The following is an 18897-nucleotide window of genomic DNA, read 5'->3' as shown; positions in this document are numbered from 1 at the left end:
AACATGGTACTAATAATACTTATATTTTCCTTGATAGTAATGGTATGTTTTCTCTCTCCCTCCCTCCTTTTTTAAATGGGGGGGTTACATTTGCCACCCTTCAATCTGCCAGGACTGTTTCAGAATCTACAGAGTTTTGCAAGATGACAACCAACGCATCCAGTATTTCCAAGGCCACTTCCTTTAATACCCTCGGATGTAGACTATCAGGCCCTGGGGATTTATCGGCTCTCAGTCCCATTAATTTCTCCAGCTCTATTTTTTTTACTAATATTAATTTCCTTCAATTCCACCTGCTCACTAGACTCTTGGTTCCCTAATATTTCTGGGACAGAGCTAAAGTACTTGTTTAATTGCTCTGCTATTTCCTTAAATAAAAGCAAAATGCTGTGGATGCTGGAAATCTGAAATAAAAACAGAAAATACTGGAAAAACTCAGCAGGTCTGGCAGCATCTGTGGGGAGAGAAACAGAGTTAATGTTTTGTATGCATTTTGATATTTTTTGTATTTCTGTGATGCTGTAAGGCCTCCCTTTGTTTCTTTTTTAATATGTATTATTTTTATACTTGTGTCAAAATGTAACCAGCTGTGAGGTGGACCAATGCCCTGAGCTCAGAACCAGGTGGGAGGAACATGGAATGTGGGGGACATCAGATGAAGGGAGAAGATTTTTGACCGAAGACATCAACTCTGCCATGATTGAATGGCAGAGCACACTCGATGGGCCGAATGGCCTAATTTCTGCTCCTATGGTCTTATGGTCTTAGGCTTCTATGGAACTTTTTAAAACATAAAGACTCGACAAGGATACACAGACATAGACGTGTCAGGACATGCCACTGGGGTGGCATCTAAACACCAGACACACTGATTTCAGAAACTGACCTAGTCAATGGTCTCTCAGGCATATGTGATTGGCTTTCCTCCTGCCTTAACAAGATACAGAAATCGCACCCTTTGCTGGCAGCTTCCTGGAGACACCCGCTGCTGAGAGCAGGAAATGGCCACATACAGGTTTTCTTTGCTTGGCCAGGGTGTAATTGATAATCCAATCAGATGACTCAATATAAAACATTACCTTATATGCTGAGAGACGAGGATCAGAAAGGGGTATAAAGCCACTGCTCTCAAGGACATTGGGGCTGCAACCAGGAAGTATGATTTGGTCAGTCATGGAAAGTTGTGCAGAGGAATTTGTCCAGCATACTGACCACCCGGGAATGGGCTCCTGCACGCAGGTCTTACTAAGCAACTGGTGTTGTAAGTATATACTATTGCTTAGTGGGTTAATAAAGATTTTCCACATAAAGTGGAAATTGTATCCACAGTTTGTTTTGTGTTGTTGACACCACGTACCAGGGTGAGGACCTTAGAGGTGGTGAGACTCCCTGGTTAAGACTCTTACAGACTTGAGTCCGTATGACTCTTCTTCAGGGCTAAATAGATGTGATGGATTTTATACTGTTTAAGAGGGGGTGGATTAGGTGGAACAAAATAGGTCAGGGATAGGCAGGAACTAAGGAGAAATTTAACAAAGATGTCATGGACAAAGGGAGTGTTAATGGTAGCATTAAAGACTGAAGGTGCTGATAGCAGAATGTGTTCATAGCAGGACAAGGGTCAGCGGTCTGTAAAAGTAAAGCATAAAAGCAAGTGACCCTTTGTGGCTAGTTTGGGGGAAAAAGGATAATAAATGAATAAATTAGTCAATCTTTTGGTCCTCCTTTGCTGAATTCTAAACTGTTCCCAATCCTCAGCTCACTTATTTTTGCTAGCAACTTTATATGACTCCTCTTTGGGTCTAATACTATCCTTAATTTATTTTGTTAGCCATGGTTGGGCCACTTTTCCTGTTGTGTTTTTGCATCAGAAAGGAATGTATACCTGTTGCAATACAATGTAATGACACAGTAGACGATGTGTGCCAGGTAGATCAAATCGACGAGGGAAGCTTTATCATGCAGTCACAACGATTTTGCAATTTGTATTTTATTTCGAGAGTCATGCGTTGAATTCAGTAGCAATAAGTCCACCAAGACTCTAGAGATTTTTTACAAAACTAAATTAAACATTTATTAATAAAAGATAAGATTTCAAACACAAACATAAGTCTTCAAATTACTACCAATAGCTCCTAAAACCTCTAATTAATCTGCCTTCCAGTTACACCTCTGTTAAGGCAACAGTAAAATAACAAATAGATTTTAAACAGATCCAGGAAAATCACCACAATACCCTGGACAGTAGAATTCAAAATGGCTTTTCCCAGCTTTGGTTTCTGTAGACAGCGGCTTAATGCACAACTACTGAAGGCTTTTCACACTTCTGGTAGATCTTACAATGTCTTCGTCTCTGACACATAGCCTCTTCTCCTTTATACATGTTTCTCCCTTTTAATGCAAATTCCATTGTTCCCATATGTCTTTGGAACTTTACCTTTGTCATAATATAAATCTTTCTATGGTGCTAATACTATCAGTAACTTCTGGGAAAAATAAACACACTGCTTGGCCTAGCTTCTCTGGCTAGGTGTAACATCCTACCATCTCGCTGAAATTCAAACTACCCTGATTTATCTAAAAATGCAAATTCTCCTCACTTCACCTTCTAAAACTTCAGCCATGTTTACATATTCAAACCTGGCTTCCTTTTGATAAATCAAAAGCCTCCAGGCCAGCTGTCTCCAATTCAATTAAATCCCCTACACACAGAGAAACTATCCAAAACCCCACTATTAACCTACTTTTACAATAAATAACAATAATATGATAATTATTATACCTTTATGACATACATGCATTCGTTCCTTAAATATTAGCCATTGCCTATCCACCATTGTGCCTTTTAATGAAGTTCCCCAATCTATTGTAGCCAACTCACCCCTCATACCTTCATAGTTTCCTTTGTTTAGATTTAGGACCCTAGTTTCAGATTGGACTACTTCATTCTCCATCCTCGTGAAGAATTCTATCATGTTATGGTCACTGTTCCCTGTTCTGCACAAACTTATTAATTAAACCCTTCTCGTTGCACAATACCAAATCTAGGATAGCCTGTTCCCTAATTGGTTCCATAATGTACTGGTCTAAAGAACCACCTTGGACACACTCCAGGGCTTCTTCTGCCACAGTATTATTGCTAATTTGGTTTACGCAATCTATATGTAGATTAAAGTCACCCATGATTACTGAAGCACCCTTGTTACATGCATCTCTAATTTGCTGTTTAATACTTACAACTACTGTTTGGAGGCCTATATACAACTCCCACTAATGTTTCCGCCCCATGTTGCTTCTTAGCTCCACCCAGACTGCTTCTACATTTAGATTTTCTGAGCCAATGTCCTTTCTTACTATTGCACTGATTTCATCCTAAACTAACAACGCCATCCAAGTCTTTTTCCGTTTTGCCTGTCCTTCCTAAATATTAAATACCTTTGGATATTCAGTTCCCAGCCTTGGTCACCCTGCTGCCATGCCTCTGTAATCGCAATCATATGGTACCCATTTAATCTATTTGCACTGTTAATTCATCTACCTTATTGTGGTTGCTCCATGCATTCAGATACAGTGCTTTTTGACTTGTTTTTTAAACATTTTTACACTTTTTTTTGTACCATGGCCCTATTTGCTGCTAGCCCTTGTTTCCCCTGCCTTCCACTTTTGCTTTCTACTTTTCTGTCTTTCATGTCTATCTTTGTTTCCCTCTCTTGTGTCTCCCCACCATGGCTCCCACCCCCCTGCCAATCTACTTTAAACCAACCCCCACAGTATTAGCGAATAGCCCTGCGAGGATATTGGCCCTGGTCCTGCTGGGGTGGAACCTGTCCAGCTTATACAAATCCCACCATCCCCAGAGTCGGTCGCAATGCCTCAGGAATCTAAATCCCTCCCTCCTACATCATCTCTCCAGCCACGGATTCATCTGGTCTATTCTCCTATTTCTGATCTCATTAGCATGTGGCACTGGGGGAAATCCTGAGGTTACTATCTTTGAGGTCCTGCTTTTTAATTTATTTCCTAGCTCCCTATATTCTGCTTTCAGGACCTCATCCTTCATTTTACCTATGTCGTTGGTACCAATATGGACCACGACCTCTGGCTGTTCACCCTCCCCCTTCAGAATGTCCTGCAGCTGCACAGTGACATCCTTGACCCTGGCACCATACCATCCTGGTGTCACGTCTGCAGCCACAGAAATGTTATCTGTTCTCCTTATAATAGAATTCCCTCTCACTATTGCTCTCCCACTCTTTTTTTCTCCCCTCCCCCGAGCTGAGCCACTCGTGGTGCCACGGACTTGGCTCTTGCTGCACTCCCTTGAGAAACCATCTCCCCAAAATGGAAAACCTGTCCGAGAGGGAGCTGGGCCCAGAGGACTCCTGCCTAGTGCCTTTACTCTGTCTGGCAGTCCCCCATTCCCTTTCTGCCTTTGCACTCTTTACCTACGGTGAATGTGCTTTCCATGAAGATCTCAGCCTTGCAGATGCTCCACAGTGACTCCATCACAGCTCTAGCTCCAACTCCAAAACGTGAATTTCGAGTAGCTGCAGCTGGAGACTCCTGCACACGTGGTCACCCTGGACTTCCTCAAGTTTAAGGAATTTAAAATATATAACAGGGAACTTACTTCTTATACTTTAAACACTACTTAATCTAAACTAAAGAGCAATATTTACTTTAAAGACTGGACAGTATAAGTACTCACCAGGTCCTACTTACCAAGGCCACCACTTCTCTCATGCTGGCTCCCGGTCCTGCTCTGGGTTTAGGCCTGGTTCCCCTCGTTCTTTAAGGCCACTGCTCCTCTCGTATTATCAAATGCCAAAAGCAAAAACAACTGAGCACTTCTTTTGCTTCCTCCACTAACTCCCTTAATCACCCATCTCCCAGCACTCTATACTAAGTCATACTAAGTTAGCTGGCTTTATATGCTCATAAGACAAAAGCTAGCTGACCCAGTCACAGAAGAACCAGTTTCAGCTGCTTCTTTAATTAACTAAGCCCAGCTGTCCATCCAGTGGAGACCTTTTTAAAACACAGCTTAAGGCTGGGAACTTTAGAATTTAAACTGTAGATTTCAATTAAATGCTAACTACAGACAAAATGAGATTTTTACAAAAAGATTTCAAAATTAGACTCCTTACTCACCATCTTCCAGCATCCAGTCCTATGAGGCTGCCCTTGCAGATATCCAATAGACGGTGACTGAGTGGGTCCCAGCAAGGGTCACATCAGTCCTATGAGCCTTCTTGAACTCTAGAGCAGCCAACCATGTCCAGCACTGCCTGCATATTGTACCCAGAAGAAGCCTTAGGATAAGAGAAAAGAAAAGCACTTTAAACACCTGAGGAAGCATGGTGTGAAGACAGAGTAGGATCATTATTGATCGCTCTGAAACTGGTTGCAATAAAAGAGAATATGCTCTTTCTCTTACACATGTATTCATGGAAACGTAGTCTGACAACAGTGGAGGCACTTGTGAAGACGTAAGTTCAGTCGGGGAAAAAATGCACAATGGTCTGAGGGGTTCTACAATGTATTCTGCATTTAAAAGAATTGTGATTTCTCTGAAAGAGAAAGAAATGGATGAATTGCAAAAGGAGACAATTAAACAGATGAGAATACTTTATTGATAAATTGACTTTGGATGCTCCCTGCAGCCGCTGAGAACATCGCTTGCTGATGGACCTCCTGGTCCATTGTATGTTCCTCCGCCTCCAAAGCAGCTGTGTTCATCCTGGAATCTCCAGGCCTTTCTGAATGGTAAAGTTCGTGTTTTGTGTGGAACCCTTGATTAAAATAGATTTTATTATGTAAGTTATATGTCTCGAAACATAAAAACAACAATGATTGGGATATGCCGATTTAACCGAGTAAATATATTCATTTTTTCCATTATGGTATGTATAATTTATTATGCTTTTTTCACTTTTGGGACCAAAATCCACTAACTCAGGAATGCAGTGAAAGGGGTACAAATTGAACTGGGACCAAGATACTTCATGCACTTGTCTTGCATGGGAAACCCTGCTTGGCCTTATTGAGGACAGACTGTTAGCACAACCTAAACAAGACAAGTGGAATGGGAGGGGGTTAGTGCCATAGCTTCCAACATTGGGAGTTCCTGTGCTCCCGCCTCTCAGAAGGGTAGCAGCTTAAGGCTGGGAATCATTGTCAATTGTTATGTCTGGTGATGCCAGGTGTATTAGATTGATGAATGGTAGAAGTGGGTTCAACCAGGAAGTCCATGCCTAGATTGTGGCCTGGATAGATGAAGATTCAAAAGGTAAGATTTGTTTTTGTTTAGGTATTGACCTTCTTAGGTAGGGAGCTGAGGATGGAAATAAAGCCTCTATGTCAGAGTAGAAATGTGGGTAGAAAACTCCAAAAATTAACAACACTCTGAGAGAAGAAATTGCTCCTCATCTCTGTCTTAAATGGGAGACCCTTATTCTGTCCCCTTGATCTAGATTCTCCATGAGGGGAAACATCCTCTCAGTATATAGCCTGTCATGCCGTCTCAGAATCTTAATTGTTTCAATAAGATCACCTCTCTGATCTAAACTTCAATGAGTATAGGCCCAACCTATTCTACCTTGTCTCATAAGACAACCCCTTCATCCCAGGAATCAATCTAGTAAACCTTCTCTGAACTTCCTCCAAGGCAAGCATACCCCTCCTTAATTAAGGAAACTAAAACCGATTGCAGTAGTAGTCTAGGTGTGGTCTCACTAATGTCCTGTACAATTGTAGCAAGACTTCCCTACTTATATACTCCATCCCCCTTTAATTAAAGGCCAACACTTGCCGCTTTAAGTACCTGCTGTAACTGCATGCTGACATTTTGGTATTCACGTAGAAGAACACCCGATCCTTCAGATTCTGCGGTTTCTCTCCATTTAAATAATATTTTGCTTTTCCTTTCTTTCCACCAAAGTGGACAGCCCTCACATTTTCCCACATTATACTCCACTGCCAAATTTTTGTCCACTCCCACTGACTTAATCTATCTATATCCCTTTTCAGATTTTTTTCTGTACGCCTCGCACATGCTTACCTACCTAGTGTTGTATTGTCAGCCAATGTGGCTACAATCCACCTGGTCCCTTCATCCAAGCCATTAATATAGGTTGTAAATAGTTGAGGCCCCATCACTATGGCATCCCACTAGTTACAGTTTGCCAACCTAAACATAATCAATTTATCCTGACTCTCTGTTTCTGTTAATTAGCCAATCCTCTAGCCATGCTGATATATTACTCCCAACACCATGAGTTCTTATCTTGTGTGAGTAACTTTTTATGTGGCACCTTATCGAATGCATTTTGGAAATCCAAATACACTACATCTACTACTTCCCTTTTATCCGCCCTGCTTGTTACGTCTCAAAGAACTCTAATAAGTTTGTCAAACACAATTTCCCTTTCACAAAACTATGTTGACTCTGCTTGATTACTTTATGACTTTCTAAACATTCTCCGACTATTTCCTTAATAATGAATTCCAGCATTTTCCAAATGAAAGATGTTAGACTAACTGGCTTATAGTTTCCTGCCTTCTGTCTCTCTCCTTTCTTGAACAGAGGAGATTAAAAACCTTCGAATGAGTTTCATGAATGAGAGTAATTTTCTTTATCAAGTGTGTATGGGTAAGAGCTCTACTAGATTGTTAGAAGTTTATGTTTTTTCTTCTCCTCAAGGCTCCTGTGGTCTGCCCATAATGGATGCTGAGTCAGTGGGGGCATGGGGGTGGGTGGGGGTGTGAGAGGTGGAGATTAAATGGCCTATTTATAAATTAGCAATTTATAAAACTGGGCCCATGTCTCAGAACCCTTGTAACCGGCCTGCCTCGGCATTTGTGCACCTCTGGCTGCCTCTGAACTGCCTCTGGAGGTGGCAGCCCCAACTCAGTCAAGGCCCATTACCCAAGCCCCCTCCATGCCACCCCCTCCACCCCCACCAGAGCAAAAATTGTGCGTGCGGTGTCATTTCCTTGGATACGGGACTGCCAAGTCAGGGGATTTCTCAGCGTGAGATTTCCCAGATTTATGGTGAAAATCCAACCCCTAATGTCTTACATAATATACTCTTGATAAAAATTTCTTTGTACTAGTGCAAAGTTTTGTTGCATATAGCTTCTGCAATTATAATGTTCAGGTACATATAGGTTGTTGCTTCTGTTTTACCAGTTTTCATGTTTTGTGCTTCCTGTTAGACCTTGCAACTTCTGGTTCTATTGCAAGTGTTCTTAATCAGGAAAATGGCATTAATATTGACTGTGGTGCGCTGCCATTGTTCGTGTTGTTTTTGCATGGGGGAAGGGGGACTAATTTCAACAATCTAAAAATGTGTTTGCGTTACTTTCTGATGGTGTTTACCAGCACTTGCAAGTCTTGTTGCTAAGGCTTGCTCTGTTGGTGGCCACTGAGATTATGCATTCCACAGCAGGATTTTGAATTTATCAAAATTTACAGGTTATTGAATGGCTCATTAGCTGCTTTTGAACTGTGATACAATCTGCAGGTATGTCATGATTGACTGACAATTCTTTGCTGCTAACAAAATTAGATATCTCAGTCCTTTGATGTCCCAAGATTTTGTTCAGTTTTGTGACATACGAATAGGCATGGGAGCAGGAGTGGGTCATTCAGTCCTTTCAGCCTACTCATTCATTCAATAAGATCATGGCTATCTTCTTCCTCAGCTCTACCTTCTTGCAGCATCCCAGCTTGATTCCCTTAATATCCAATAATCTATTGAATATACTCAACAAGTAAATATTCACAGTTCTCTGGGTGAGAAAAATTCCAAAGATCCACAACCCTTTGAGTGAAGAAATGTTGTCTTATCTCAGTCCTAAATTGCCAATCCCTTCTGATACTCTGACCCCTATAGACTCCGCAGACTCTTTCTGAGAGGTTCTTTTACTACATGGTTATTAATTAATCCAAGCTCACTGCGCAATACTGGATCTAAAATAACCTTTTCCCAAGTTGGTTCCTCAACATACAGATCCAGGAAACTATCTTGGATGTATTCCAAGAGCTAGTTCACCACACTATTACTGCAAATGGCTGTAATTTAAATGGTCGACAAACAGTTTTTTTTTCCCTGCCATTGGAGGAAATGGTGGCCCCTGAGCATTGGGAGACTTTTGGAACACTAAAGTTTTCATAGCAGAGTCTTGCCATTACCTGATCTCCAGACATATCTGGTCGACCACAGAGGCCATTGGGTAATGGTCATTTTTCATTTAATTATTCTAGGGGCTTTGAGTACCCATTTGCCACTTTAGCTGGGGTCAATAGCTCAGCATTGGCAAAGGATTGAGCCCACAAGCCTTCTTTTAAACTTATTATATAAAGTGATGTTCCATTCACTTTAGAGAAATCACTTTATTCCCAACATTATAATTCTATTTCTATGGGCAGACTCTTCGGCTCGGCGAGCGGAGCCGGGGCCCACTCACCAAGGCATAAAATGACGCGTGGTGACATCGGGCGTGCATCTCAACGTCACTGACGTAACTGCGCGTCATTCAGATTTTCAGTTCGGTGGGCGCGCAGCCGACTTGGGTGCACACCTGCCAAGCTGTCAAAGACCTATTAAGGCCAGTTAACTATTAATTAAAACAATGAACTGAGCTGCCTATCCAACCTGAAGGTTGTTGGGCAGGCGAAGAGCCCAGGCAGCCTTTGCATTTTTCATGGAACCTCATCCACGGGCGGGATGAGGTTTCATGAAGATTTTTAAAGGTTTGAAAAATGTTTTAATAAAATTCATAGACATGTCCCAGCTCATGTGACAGTTTCACATGAGGGGACATGTCCTAAAAATTTATTTTTCCCTTTATTAAAATTTTTTAAACTTAAACTAATCTCCCTGAGGCAGCTCTGTGCCCGTGCCTGCTCCCACACAACCCCCCTGACGGGGAGAAAATTCTCCCCTATGAAATAGCTCATACAGATGACAATGAACTGCTCAATAATATCTGCTTCAAAGTGTTTTGAACTATATTCAGCTGCAGTGTGGAGAAATCCAAATAGGATTAACAGAATGATGCAGCACTGGAGGGCATTTGTCTATCACACTGTTCGAGGGCATAATCATGTTTGTTTTTCATTCAACACATTATCAGAATCTCTCTATGTAGATATCTAATGGATCTCTCATGATGTTGCTTAGGGCGAGTTGGGAACTTGAATTAGATTGAGGGGAGCTAAAGTGTGCAAACACACACTGGGGTTGCAAAATGGTGGGGTCACAATGGGAGTAATTGACTGATGCAAAGGTTTTGTCAACAGGAAGACAGCGAGTGAATATACTGTCGTTAAGATTTTTAATGTCCTAGGCTGTCCCCAACTTGAATTGCTTGCAGCAAATGAGAGTATATATTTGTTTGATAAGGATAGGAGGATTATATAGCATAATGAGGAGCAGGTAACGTTAGAGTCAAAAGGAACATCTGGAAATAGAGATAAAGTTGCATATTAAAAGGCTTTGTATAATTGTAGAGATTTGACAGTGAAAAATGGCAATCAGAATGACTGTAAAATATATTAAGTTGCACAGAAATATGGTACATTTGGTAAGGATATCCGTATGTAGAAATAATGCACATTTATTTCAAATTAAAACAACAGCAGTAAATAATGTAATTTGAAAGTAATATTTGGAATATAAATCATACAGTACGAGTATTTTGAGAATGTTAGATATATGACAGTTTGATAATAGTGAAAGTATGAAGTTCGAGATGCAGTTGTGGATTCAAAAGTAATATGCCAGATTTGGAGAGACATGAAGCATTACAGAGAAAGAGGAGGAAACAGTTGGGTTGTGCAGAGCTGTCTGACAGCAATTGCTGAAGAGGCTGGCCTCCCCTCCTTCATGCTGGCACCTAGAATGGAGAAAAGAGAGAACGAATGACCGTCTAGGCTGGCTCAAAGTGTGCACGCATCAATCACCTTGATTTTCCGAGGTTCTCGGAATATGCTTGCTTCCTCACTAGACTCTTGGGAGAGGCTGACCTCACCGTCAGCACAGGCACAGTCTTGATCCTTGCCTGTCAGCTTGGCAGCCTGCTATTCAAATGGAGTGAGGAGTCTGAGCTCAGGCATCCCACCTCCTGTTTTCTCTCTCTCCCTCCTGTTGTGGGCAGTCCATTTATAAAGACATATAGATGGATTGTGAGCTGGTTTGATGAAAAAGCAGGTCATGGGCTGCTAATTCTGTGGCTAATAACTGACCTCCTGACTCCCCAAAGCCAGACCAACATCTACATTTAGGGATAGGCAACACAAACGCTGGCCTTGCCAGTGACAGAATAGAAAATGAGTGGTGATATGAGTTTGGAGTGAGTAGAAGGCTCACTTGCCCTAGTGGTGCAGATGAGATCATTCATCCAATTCCTACCTGCACTGCAGGGCTATCTTCTTTTGGACCCCATGAGTGCTGACCACCCTGGCGACCTCCTTCCAGGCTGCAATGGTCAGACAAGTGGGCCTCCTGCTGCCATCCCTTGGAAAGAGGACATCCCACATTTCCTCGATGCCCTGGAGTAGATTCTCCACAGAGGCATCTCTGAAGTGTGAGGCCAAAGCTTGCTGTCTTCTCACAAACATTTTCTGTCCCCTAAAGTCCTGGCGCGATGAATGAATGGCTGTTCAGCTGCCTTTTAAATATGGCACCTGCACATGACAGTTGGGCTTAAGACTTCCAGCTCTCGCCGCCATGAGACTCAACGTAAAATGTGCAGCTGCATAATTAATGAGGAGAGCAGCCCAAAATTCAACGTGCTTTCCTGCCCTGCTCCACAGCAGAAGTCACTATGACTTCTTGCTCCCGCCACAGAACTTAGACCCAGAGTGGAAGATTCCACCCCATGAATGGAGTTGAGATAGAAACCAGCTATGATTTAATTGCATAGTGAAACAGGCTCAAGGGGCTGAATGGTCTACTGCTGATTATATGAGCTCAAGTAAAGAAAAGCCTTGGTGGAAGCAACATTAAAAGAGAGGGAAACACTGGGAGTAGAACCTAAAAGACACATTAGAACTGTAGTTGAATACAAATACTGTAACTGGAATTAGGACTTTTTTTTATTCATTCACGGGATGTGGGCTTCGCTGGCTGGGCCAGCATTTATTGCCCATCCCTAGTTGTCCTTAAGAGGGTGGTGGTGAGCTGCCTTCTTGAACCGCTATAGTCCATGTAGGGTAGGTACAGCCACAGTGCTGTTAGGAAGGGAGTTCCAGGATTTTGACCCAGTGACAGTGAAGGAACGGCGATGTATTTCCACGTCAGCAGGCTGAGTGACTTGGAAGGGAACTTCCACGTGGTGGTGTTCCCATCTGTCTGCTGCCCTTGTCCTTCTAAGACAAGTAGCACTCAAAAAAGCACAACTACTTGGATTGACACTAAAAATATGAACACTGAAGTGGGAGTGAAAACAAACAAACAACAGAGTGCACTTAAAAAAATGAAAGAGTAAAAGTAGGAGTTAAAAGGAAACAGCAGATCTAGACATAAAAACAAAAAAAAACGTGGAAGTAATACTGAAAAAATCATCAACACGAGTTATAAGGTAAAAAAAAAATCAGGAGTGGGTTTAAAAACAGAAACACTTAAATGTGAGAAGCTGCACAATAAAACAGAAACATGAGCAGTGGGGCTTAAAAAAGGGAAACACCAAGATCAAAATACATAAGGAGAACTGTAGGAGAGAGTCAGCTAAAAATGCAAACACAAGAAGCAGGTCTCAAAATAAAACATAACCACAGGACATGGCTACAAACCATCTAAATCCTTGAAGCATCATTATAAAAATTACAGGAACAATGGAAACATGAATTTAAAAATCTAAAATAATTAGAAGAAGGCTGCAGTAAAATAAAATGCAGGAGTGGGCCTCAAATAATAGACATTCAAACTGAAAGTAAAAGAAAGGTAATGTGGTGTGACATGGCATGGGTGGTGAATCCAGTCAGCACTGTAGGGAGGATTTCAGGTTATTGGTTGGGAAAGGGATATGACCAATGCTTGAGGGAAGTTTCAGGTCATGGCAGGGTGGACATAGTCAACGCTCAGGCTTTTTATTTCACTGCCTGTTTTGAATCACAGCACCATACCATGCATCCTAACTTGTGGATTGCAGTTATGCTGTGACCACTCCTCCTACTTCTAGCTCATGATTCCTTTGTTATGCTCCTACCCCTACAGCCTCTCTCTTCGGCTTTTTCTTCATTCTAAATCGCTCCTAGGTCATAATGTTGCCAGAATCCATTTTTATCTCAGAGAGGCGTCATTCCAATTAAATCCATTTTCTCCTTTTGTAGAACTTTTTCAACGTTAAAATTCCACGTTGTAGCTTAACCACCTCTTCTCGCCTCAGATCATCCAGTCTGATAGATTTATGTCTCCTGCCAGAGCCCTAAATTTGCATGATGTCTCTCGCTGCTTTATATTCCCTATTTTTCCCTCTCTTAACAATCCTATATCTGCTGGTCACTAGTTGCCTATCTGTTCCCCTCTCTGCCTGACCCTCATTTACCATCATGTGTATTCCCCCCTCTGGAAGTGTCCTCCAACCATCTATACAACAGCTCCCATTCCCTTTCTATGGCTGCTCACCTCTCTCTCTATGATAGTGTTCCCATTCCCCGTCTGTAACTTTCCCCACTATCTCCCATCCTCCACCAGTGGCCACCTCCTCTATCTCGCTCTTAGTCCTTTTCTCTGAGTGAGGCACAAATCATCCTATGACTATAGAATTTATATATTAAAAATGTTTTAAGTCCATTTCCTCTTTTTCTTCCCTTAATTCGCTTACTATCCTGGGTCTAGCCACCCTCCCCAGTTTGCTGTTAGGTTTTAATTCGGGCCATTTTAATTCAAGTCTCCTCCTCCCATATGCTCAATGCTAATTATAGGCATCAGTACAGGTTTTGGGCCTGAGAGTAAGGGAAAAACAGGAGGCCCTTTGTCTTTGTCACAAAAGTATACCAGCAATCTAAATTCTGTTCCTGGCCAAGGTTTAAAATAAAGCCAATGCTTTTGTCACAAATATGACACTTTCTCCAGTGGCTTCAAGGTCACTGACTGATCTTCTTCAGGCATAGTTTGGAATGGGGAGGTTTAATATCATGAGCACAGGAACCTCACGCCATTCATTTGAATGATGAGTCAAACAGTGAGAAGCTGGTTTTGTAAAGATAACTGCGGACTGGCATACCTTGGACAATATTTTTCAGATTTCTGTGCTTAACTGCACATCTGCTGTCACCTGGGCAGTATTTTCCCCTCGTCGGGCGGGCCTGGGAGCGGCTGTGTAACTGTCTGCCGCCTGCAATCGGGCTCCGACCGGGATTTCACACTGGCTGGTCAATTAACGGCAAGCCAGCATGAAACACGCGCTGATAACCTCAGTACTGCCTGGGTGGGGGCGGGAGGAGTGCGGGCATTGATTGAAGTTTGCGCATACATGGGGGTGCGCTCAGTGAAAACTCCCTGAAGGCACAGAACTGCCTCAGGGAGCTGAAGATGAGAAACAAAGATTTTAAAAATAAGGAAAACATGTCCCCACATGTGACTCTGTCACATGAACAGGGACATGTGAAATATGAATTTTAAAAATTTTTATTTTTTTTTAGTCACTGTTTGAAACCTCATCCCACCCGTGGATGAGGTTTCGTTAAAAATGCAAAGGCCCCCTGGGCCAGTCGCCCACCTGCCAACTGAATAGTTGGATGGGCAGCAAAAATTTCAATTTAATTCATTGATTAAGGGCCTTAATAGGCCTCCTAATTGTCGGTGGGTGCGCTGCCGCCTCTCGCGCGCGCCTGCCAACCGAAAGATGGCCAGAGTGCGCGATGATGTCATTGCGCATTATTTCACTCCCATTCAGGTTGGGCGCGGGTCCGCCTGCAGGATGAAAAATTCTGCCCCTGAAGTTTGCTGTCCAATTTGCACATAAATAAAAGCAAGCACCATCAGGTTCATCATTATGGTGACGATAAAATCTGTCCATTGTTAGGTGACAAGGCAGTAAAATGAGATAAAACCAGAAGCAGCTGAAGCCATACAACAAGAGGAACTGTAAAAAGAAACACTTGCATTTATATAGTGCTTCTCACATCCTCAGATGTCCCAAAGTGCTTCACTGCAAATTAAATACTTTTGAAGTGTAGTCACTTTTTATTGCAGGAGTAGCAGGAGCCAACTGTGCACCGCAAGGCCCTACAAGAATAGCAGTGTGTTGCCTGACTAGATAATTTGCTTTAGTGTTGTTGTTTGAGGGATAAATGTTGGCCATGACTCTCAAGTCAGTGAGAGAGTGAGTGAGTGTTGGGTGCCTTAGAAGCAGGCTACCAGAAAAAGACTCCCTCTTTCCCTCCTCTGCCCACCTTGTGTTAAACCTTCCTCAGAAACGTCTCATTGGGATAACTCATCGGATTTTTTTGAAGGTCTGCTAAGTTATGATAAATAAGAGTCATCAAGGACAGTTTCACCAAAAAATCTGTCTAAAGGAATTTCCAGGCCTATTGTGACCAGAATTCTGTTAGATCAACAGCACTCTTTGAATTTTATCCTTTTAAAAGAAACTTTCCCATGCTCCAGTCTCTGCAGAGTACCGTGTTTGTTTTGTCCTGTTTTGTGTTTGTGTGTGAGTGTATGGGCCTTCAAATATCTGTTTTTTTTTTATAAAAAGGGGAATATTGTTACACTTCTAAACTTGAACTTGTATGTTAACCAGTTCATTAACTTGTTTTTAAAAAGTAATTTGTTTTATAATAAATCTATTGTTTTGTGTTTACTGAAAGGTGCCTGGTTAGAGTCGTTTAGAATCTTGAGAATAGTACCAAACAGCATCAAAGGGTAACAATTGGCCAGTTTTGTGGGTCAAATTAAACATTTAAACTATTGTTATGACCTGTGGAGTAGTTGGGCTAGAATTAACTGTGCATTCCTCCCATCTTGGTCTGTAACAAGTCTCATTCCTCCAGCTATTAATTGTTGGAGTTCTTTTAAAAAATTATTTTTGTTAAACATCTTCTTTCTCTATTTTTCTCTCCCTTAATCCGATCTTACTTCCCTTCTCTTTTTGATTTGATATTGAATTCACAAGATCTAACTTACACTTCCTGGTTCAGACTGCACCGTTCATTTCCCAATCCTTCATTCTGATTAAGGCAATATACAATTACTTCCCTTGTTCACATAGATCACAGACACCCTGAAGAGGCCACTCCCACAGGCCTACCTCATGGTCCTGTGTAATATTTCTTCCCTTGCACACTCTCCCTCTCAGCAACTTCCAATGCAAGCAGTTCTCATGGAAATTAAAAGGACAATGGAAAGTCTAACTAACTGAGGACACTGTTTATCATTAGGCTACAGCAAATTAATCCCTATCACCACCTGCAGGGACAACCGGTACTGCAATTAATTGTTGATAACTGTACATGTTTTACCATTAAGAAAAGCCTCACAAAGATGTTGTCTTGTATTTTGAGATCTGACGTCGCAATCCAGTCAGTGTTGTTCATATACGAGTGAGTTTCTCATGGGATTGCTCATGGGTAGTCAAGTCCTGGTGTGGTATTTAAATCAGGCAGAATTAGAGGGTTGGCATTATTAAATGGGACTCAGAAAGGTGGGGTGCGGATGGGGGAAATAGAAGGCAGATATACAAGTAGGGATGTTCCAGATATAGGGCATGAAGAGAAAATCATAAGGTTTTAGATAAAAATCTCTAAACAAGACCAATTTCCCATGGTGTACCTTTCCCCATTGTATAGTTTACTTTACCCAGAGCACCAGATGAAGTAATTCTGTGTCTGATTACTGCCCACCTTTCACTGTGATTTGTTATTTACAGTGTACTTTGTTCTGCATATTCAAATAATCCCAGCATGAGCTGAACTTGAAACAAGGAAACAGCTGCAAGAATCTTTTCAACCGGTTTCATTTAAAATGACTGGAATGTATCAAAAGAAAAGAATGTGATGGATAAGTTGTGATGGCTTCACCAGCACAACTGTTTTAAACAGCAAAATAAAAACGAACTAAACAGTCCAATCGCAAGTTCAAAGGTGCACCTGATGCTAAAAGCTTTATTTCTAGCAGGTTTTAGGGCAAGCTGCAACAGAAGATGTTGATTTTTGATATTTTATCTGCACTTTTCAGCATTTTAGATAGACATATGTACATAAATGCGCATATTCTGCTACACTGAATAGTAAATTGAAGGCCGATAAATCCCCGGGGCCTGATAATCTACATCCCAGAGTACGTAAGGAACTGGCCCTAGAAATAGTGGATGCATTGGTGGTCATCTTCCGAGATTCTATAGACTCTGGAACAGTTCCTACAGATTGGAGGGTAGCTAATGTAACCCCACTATTTAAAAAGGGAAGCAGAGAGAAAACAGGGAATTATAGACCAGTCAGCCTGACGTCAGTAGTGGGGAAAATTCTAGAGTCCATTATAAAAGGTTTAATAGCTGAGCACGTAGAAAACAGTGGCAGAATCGGACAGAGTCAGCATGGATTTATGAAAGGGAAATCATGCTTGACAAATCTACTGGAATTTTTCGAGGATGTAACGAGTAGAGTTGATGAGGGGGAGTCAGTGGATGTGGTTTATTTGGACTTTCAGAAGGCTTTCGACAAAGTCCCACACAAGAGATTGGCGTGTAAAATTAAAGTGCATGGGATTGGGGGTAATGTATTGAGATGGATAGAAAACTGGTTGGTAGACAGGAAACAAAGAGTAGGAATAACCGGGTCTTTTTCCAAATGGCAGGCAGTGACTAGTGGGGTACCGCAGGGATCGGTGCTGGGACCCCAGTTATTCACAATATACACTAATGATTTAGATGAGGGAATTAAATGTAATATCTCCAAATTTGCAGATGACACAAAGCTGGGTGGGAGGGTGAGCTGTGAGAAGGATACAGAGAGGCTTCAGTGTGATTTGGACAAGCTGAATGAGAGGGCAAATGCAAGGCAGATGCAGTATAATGTGGATAAACGTGAGGTTATCCGTTTTGGTAGCAAAAACAGGAAGGCAAATTATTATCTGAATGGCTATAAATTGAGAGAGGGGAATGTGCAACGAGACCTGGGTGTCCTTGTTATCCAGTCGCTGAAGGTAAGCATGCAGGTGCAGCAGGCGGTAAAGAAGGCAAATGGTATGTTAGCCTTCATAGCCAGAGGATTAGAGTACAGGAACAGGGATGCCTTGCTGCAATTGTACAGGGCCTTGGTGAGACCACACCTGGAATATTGTGTGCAGTTTTGGTCTCCTTATCTGAGGAAGGATGTTCTTGCTATAGAGGGAGTGCAGCGAAGGTTTACCCGACTGATTCCTGGGATGGCGGCACTGGCATATGAGAAGAGATTGAGTAGGTTAGGATTATATTCACTGGAGTTGAGAAGAATGAGGGGGGATCTCATAGAAACCTATAAAATTCTAACAGGACTAGACAGGGTAGATGCAGGAAGGATGTTCCCAGTGGTGGGTGAGTCCAGAACCAGGGGTCTCAATTTGAGGATATGGGGTAGGCCATTTAGAACTGAGATGAGGAGAAATTTCTTCACCCAGAGAGTGGTGAGCCTGTGGAATTCGTTACCACAGAAAGTAGTTGAGACCAAAACATTGTATGCTTTCAAGAAGGAGTTAGTTATAGCTCTTGGGGCGAAAGGGATCAAAGGACATGGGGAGAAAGCGGGAGCAGGCTATTGAGTTGGATGATCAGCCATGATCATAATGAATGGCAGAGCAGGCTCGAAGGGCTGAATGGCCTACTCCTGCTCCTATTTTCTATGTTTCTAGATAACTTATAATGGCAAATTATGTATGTTGTGATAATCTATTAGCGTAAGAATGTATT

General features: G+C 42.0%; 1 protein-coding gene across 2 annotated transcripts in view; it reads left to right on the top strand.

The window, feature by feature from the left end:
- The first annotated feature begins 1059 nt into the window (after positions 1 to 1059).
- LOC144683917 (zinc finger MYM-type protein 3-like) overlaps positions 1060 to 18897 on the top strand; it is a 153587-nt gene continuing 135749 nt past the window's right edge. The window contains exon 1 of one of the 2 annotated variants that reach the window (XM_078547486.1): positions 1060 to 1261. In XM_078547486.1, coding sequence (XP_078403612.1) covers positions 1159 to 1261 — 103 coding nt within the window. In that variant the 5' untranslated portion in view covers positions 1060 to 1158. The remainder of the gene's footprint in view (positions 1262 to 18897) is intronic. The other variant, XM_078547487.1, reaches the window with a different exon arrangement.

This window comes from Cetorhinus maximus, chromosome 8 (genome assembly GCF_964194155.1).
Source record: "Cetorhinus maximus chromosome 8, sCetMax3.hap1.1, whole genome shotgun sequence".
NCBI classification, from domain to species: Eukaryota; Metazoa; Chordata; class Chondrichthyes; order Lamniformes; family Cetorhinidae; genus Cetorhinus; species Cetorhinus maximus.
Note: the sequence above shows the minus strand (reverse complement) of the source record. Positions and strands in the feature narration are given on the sequence as shown.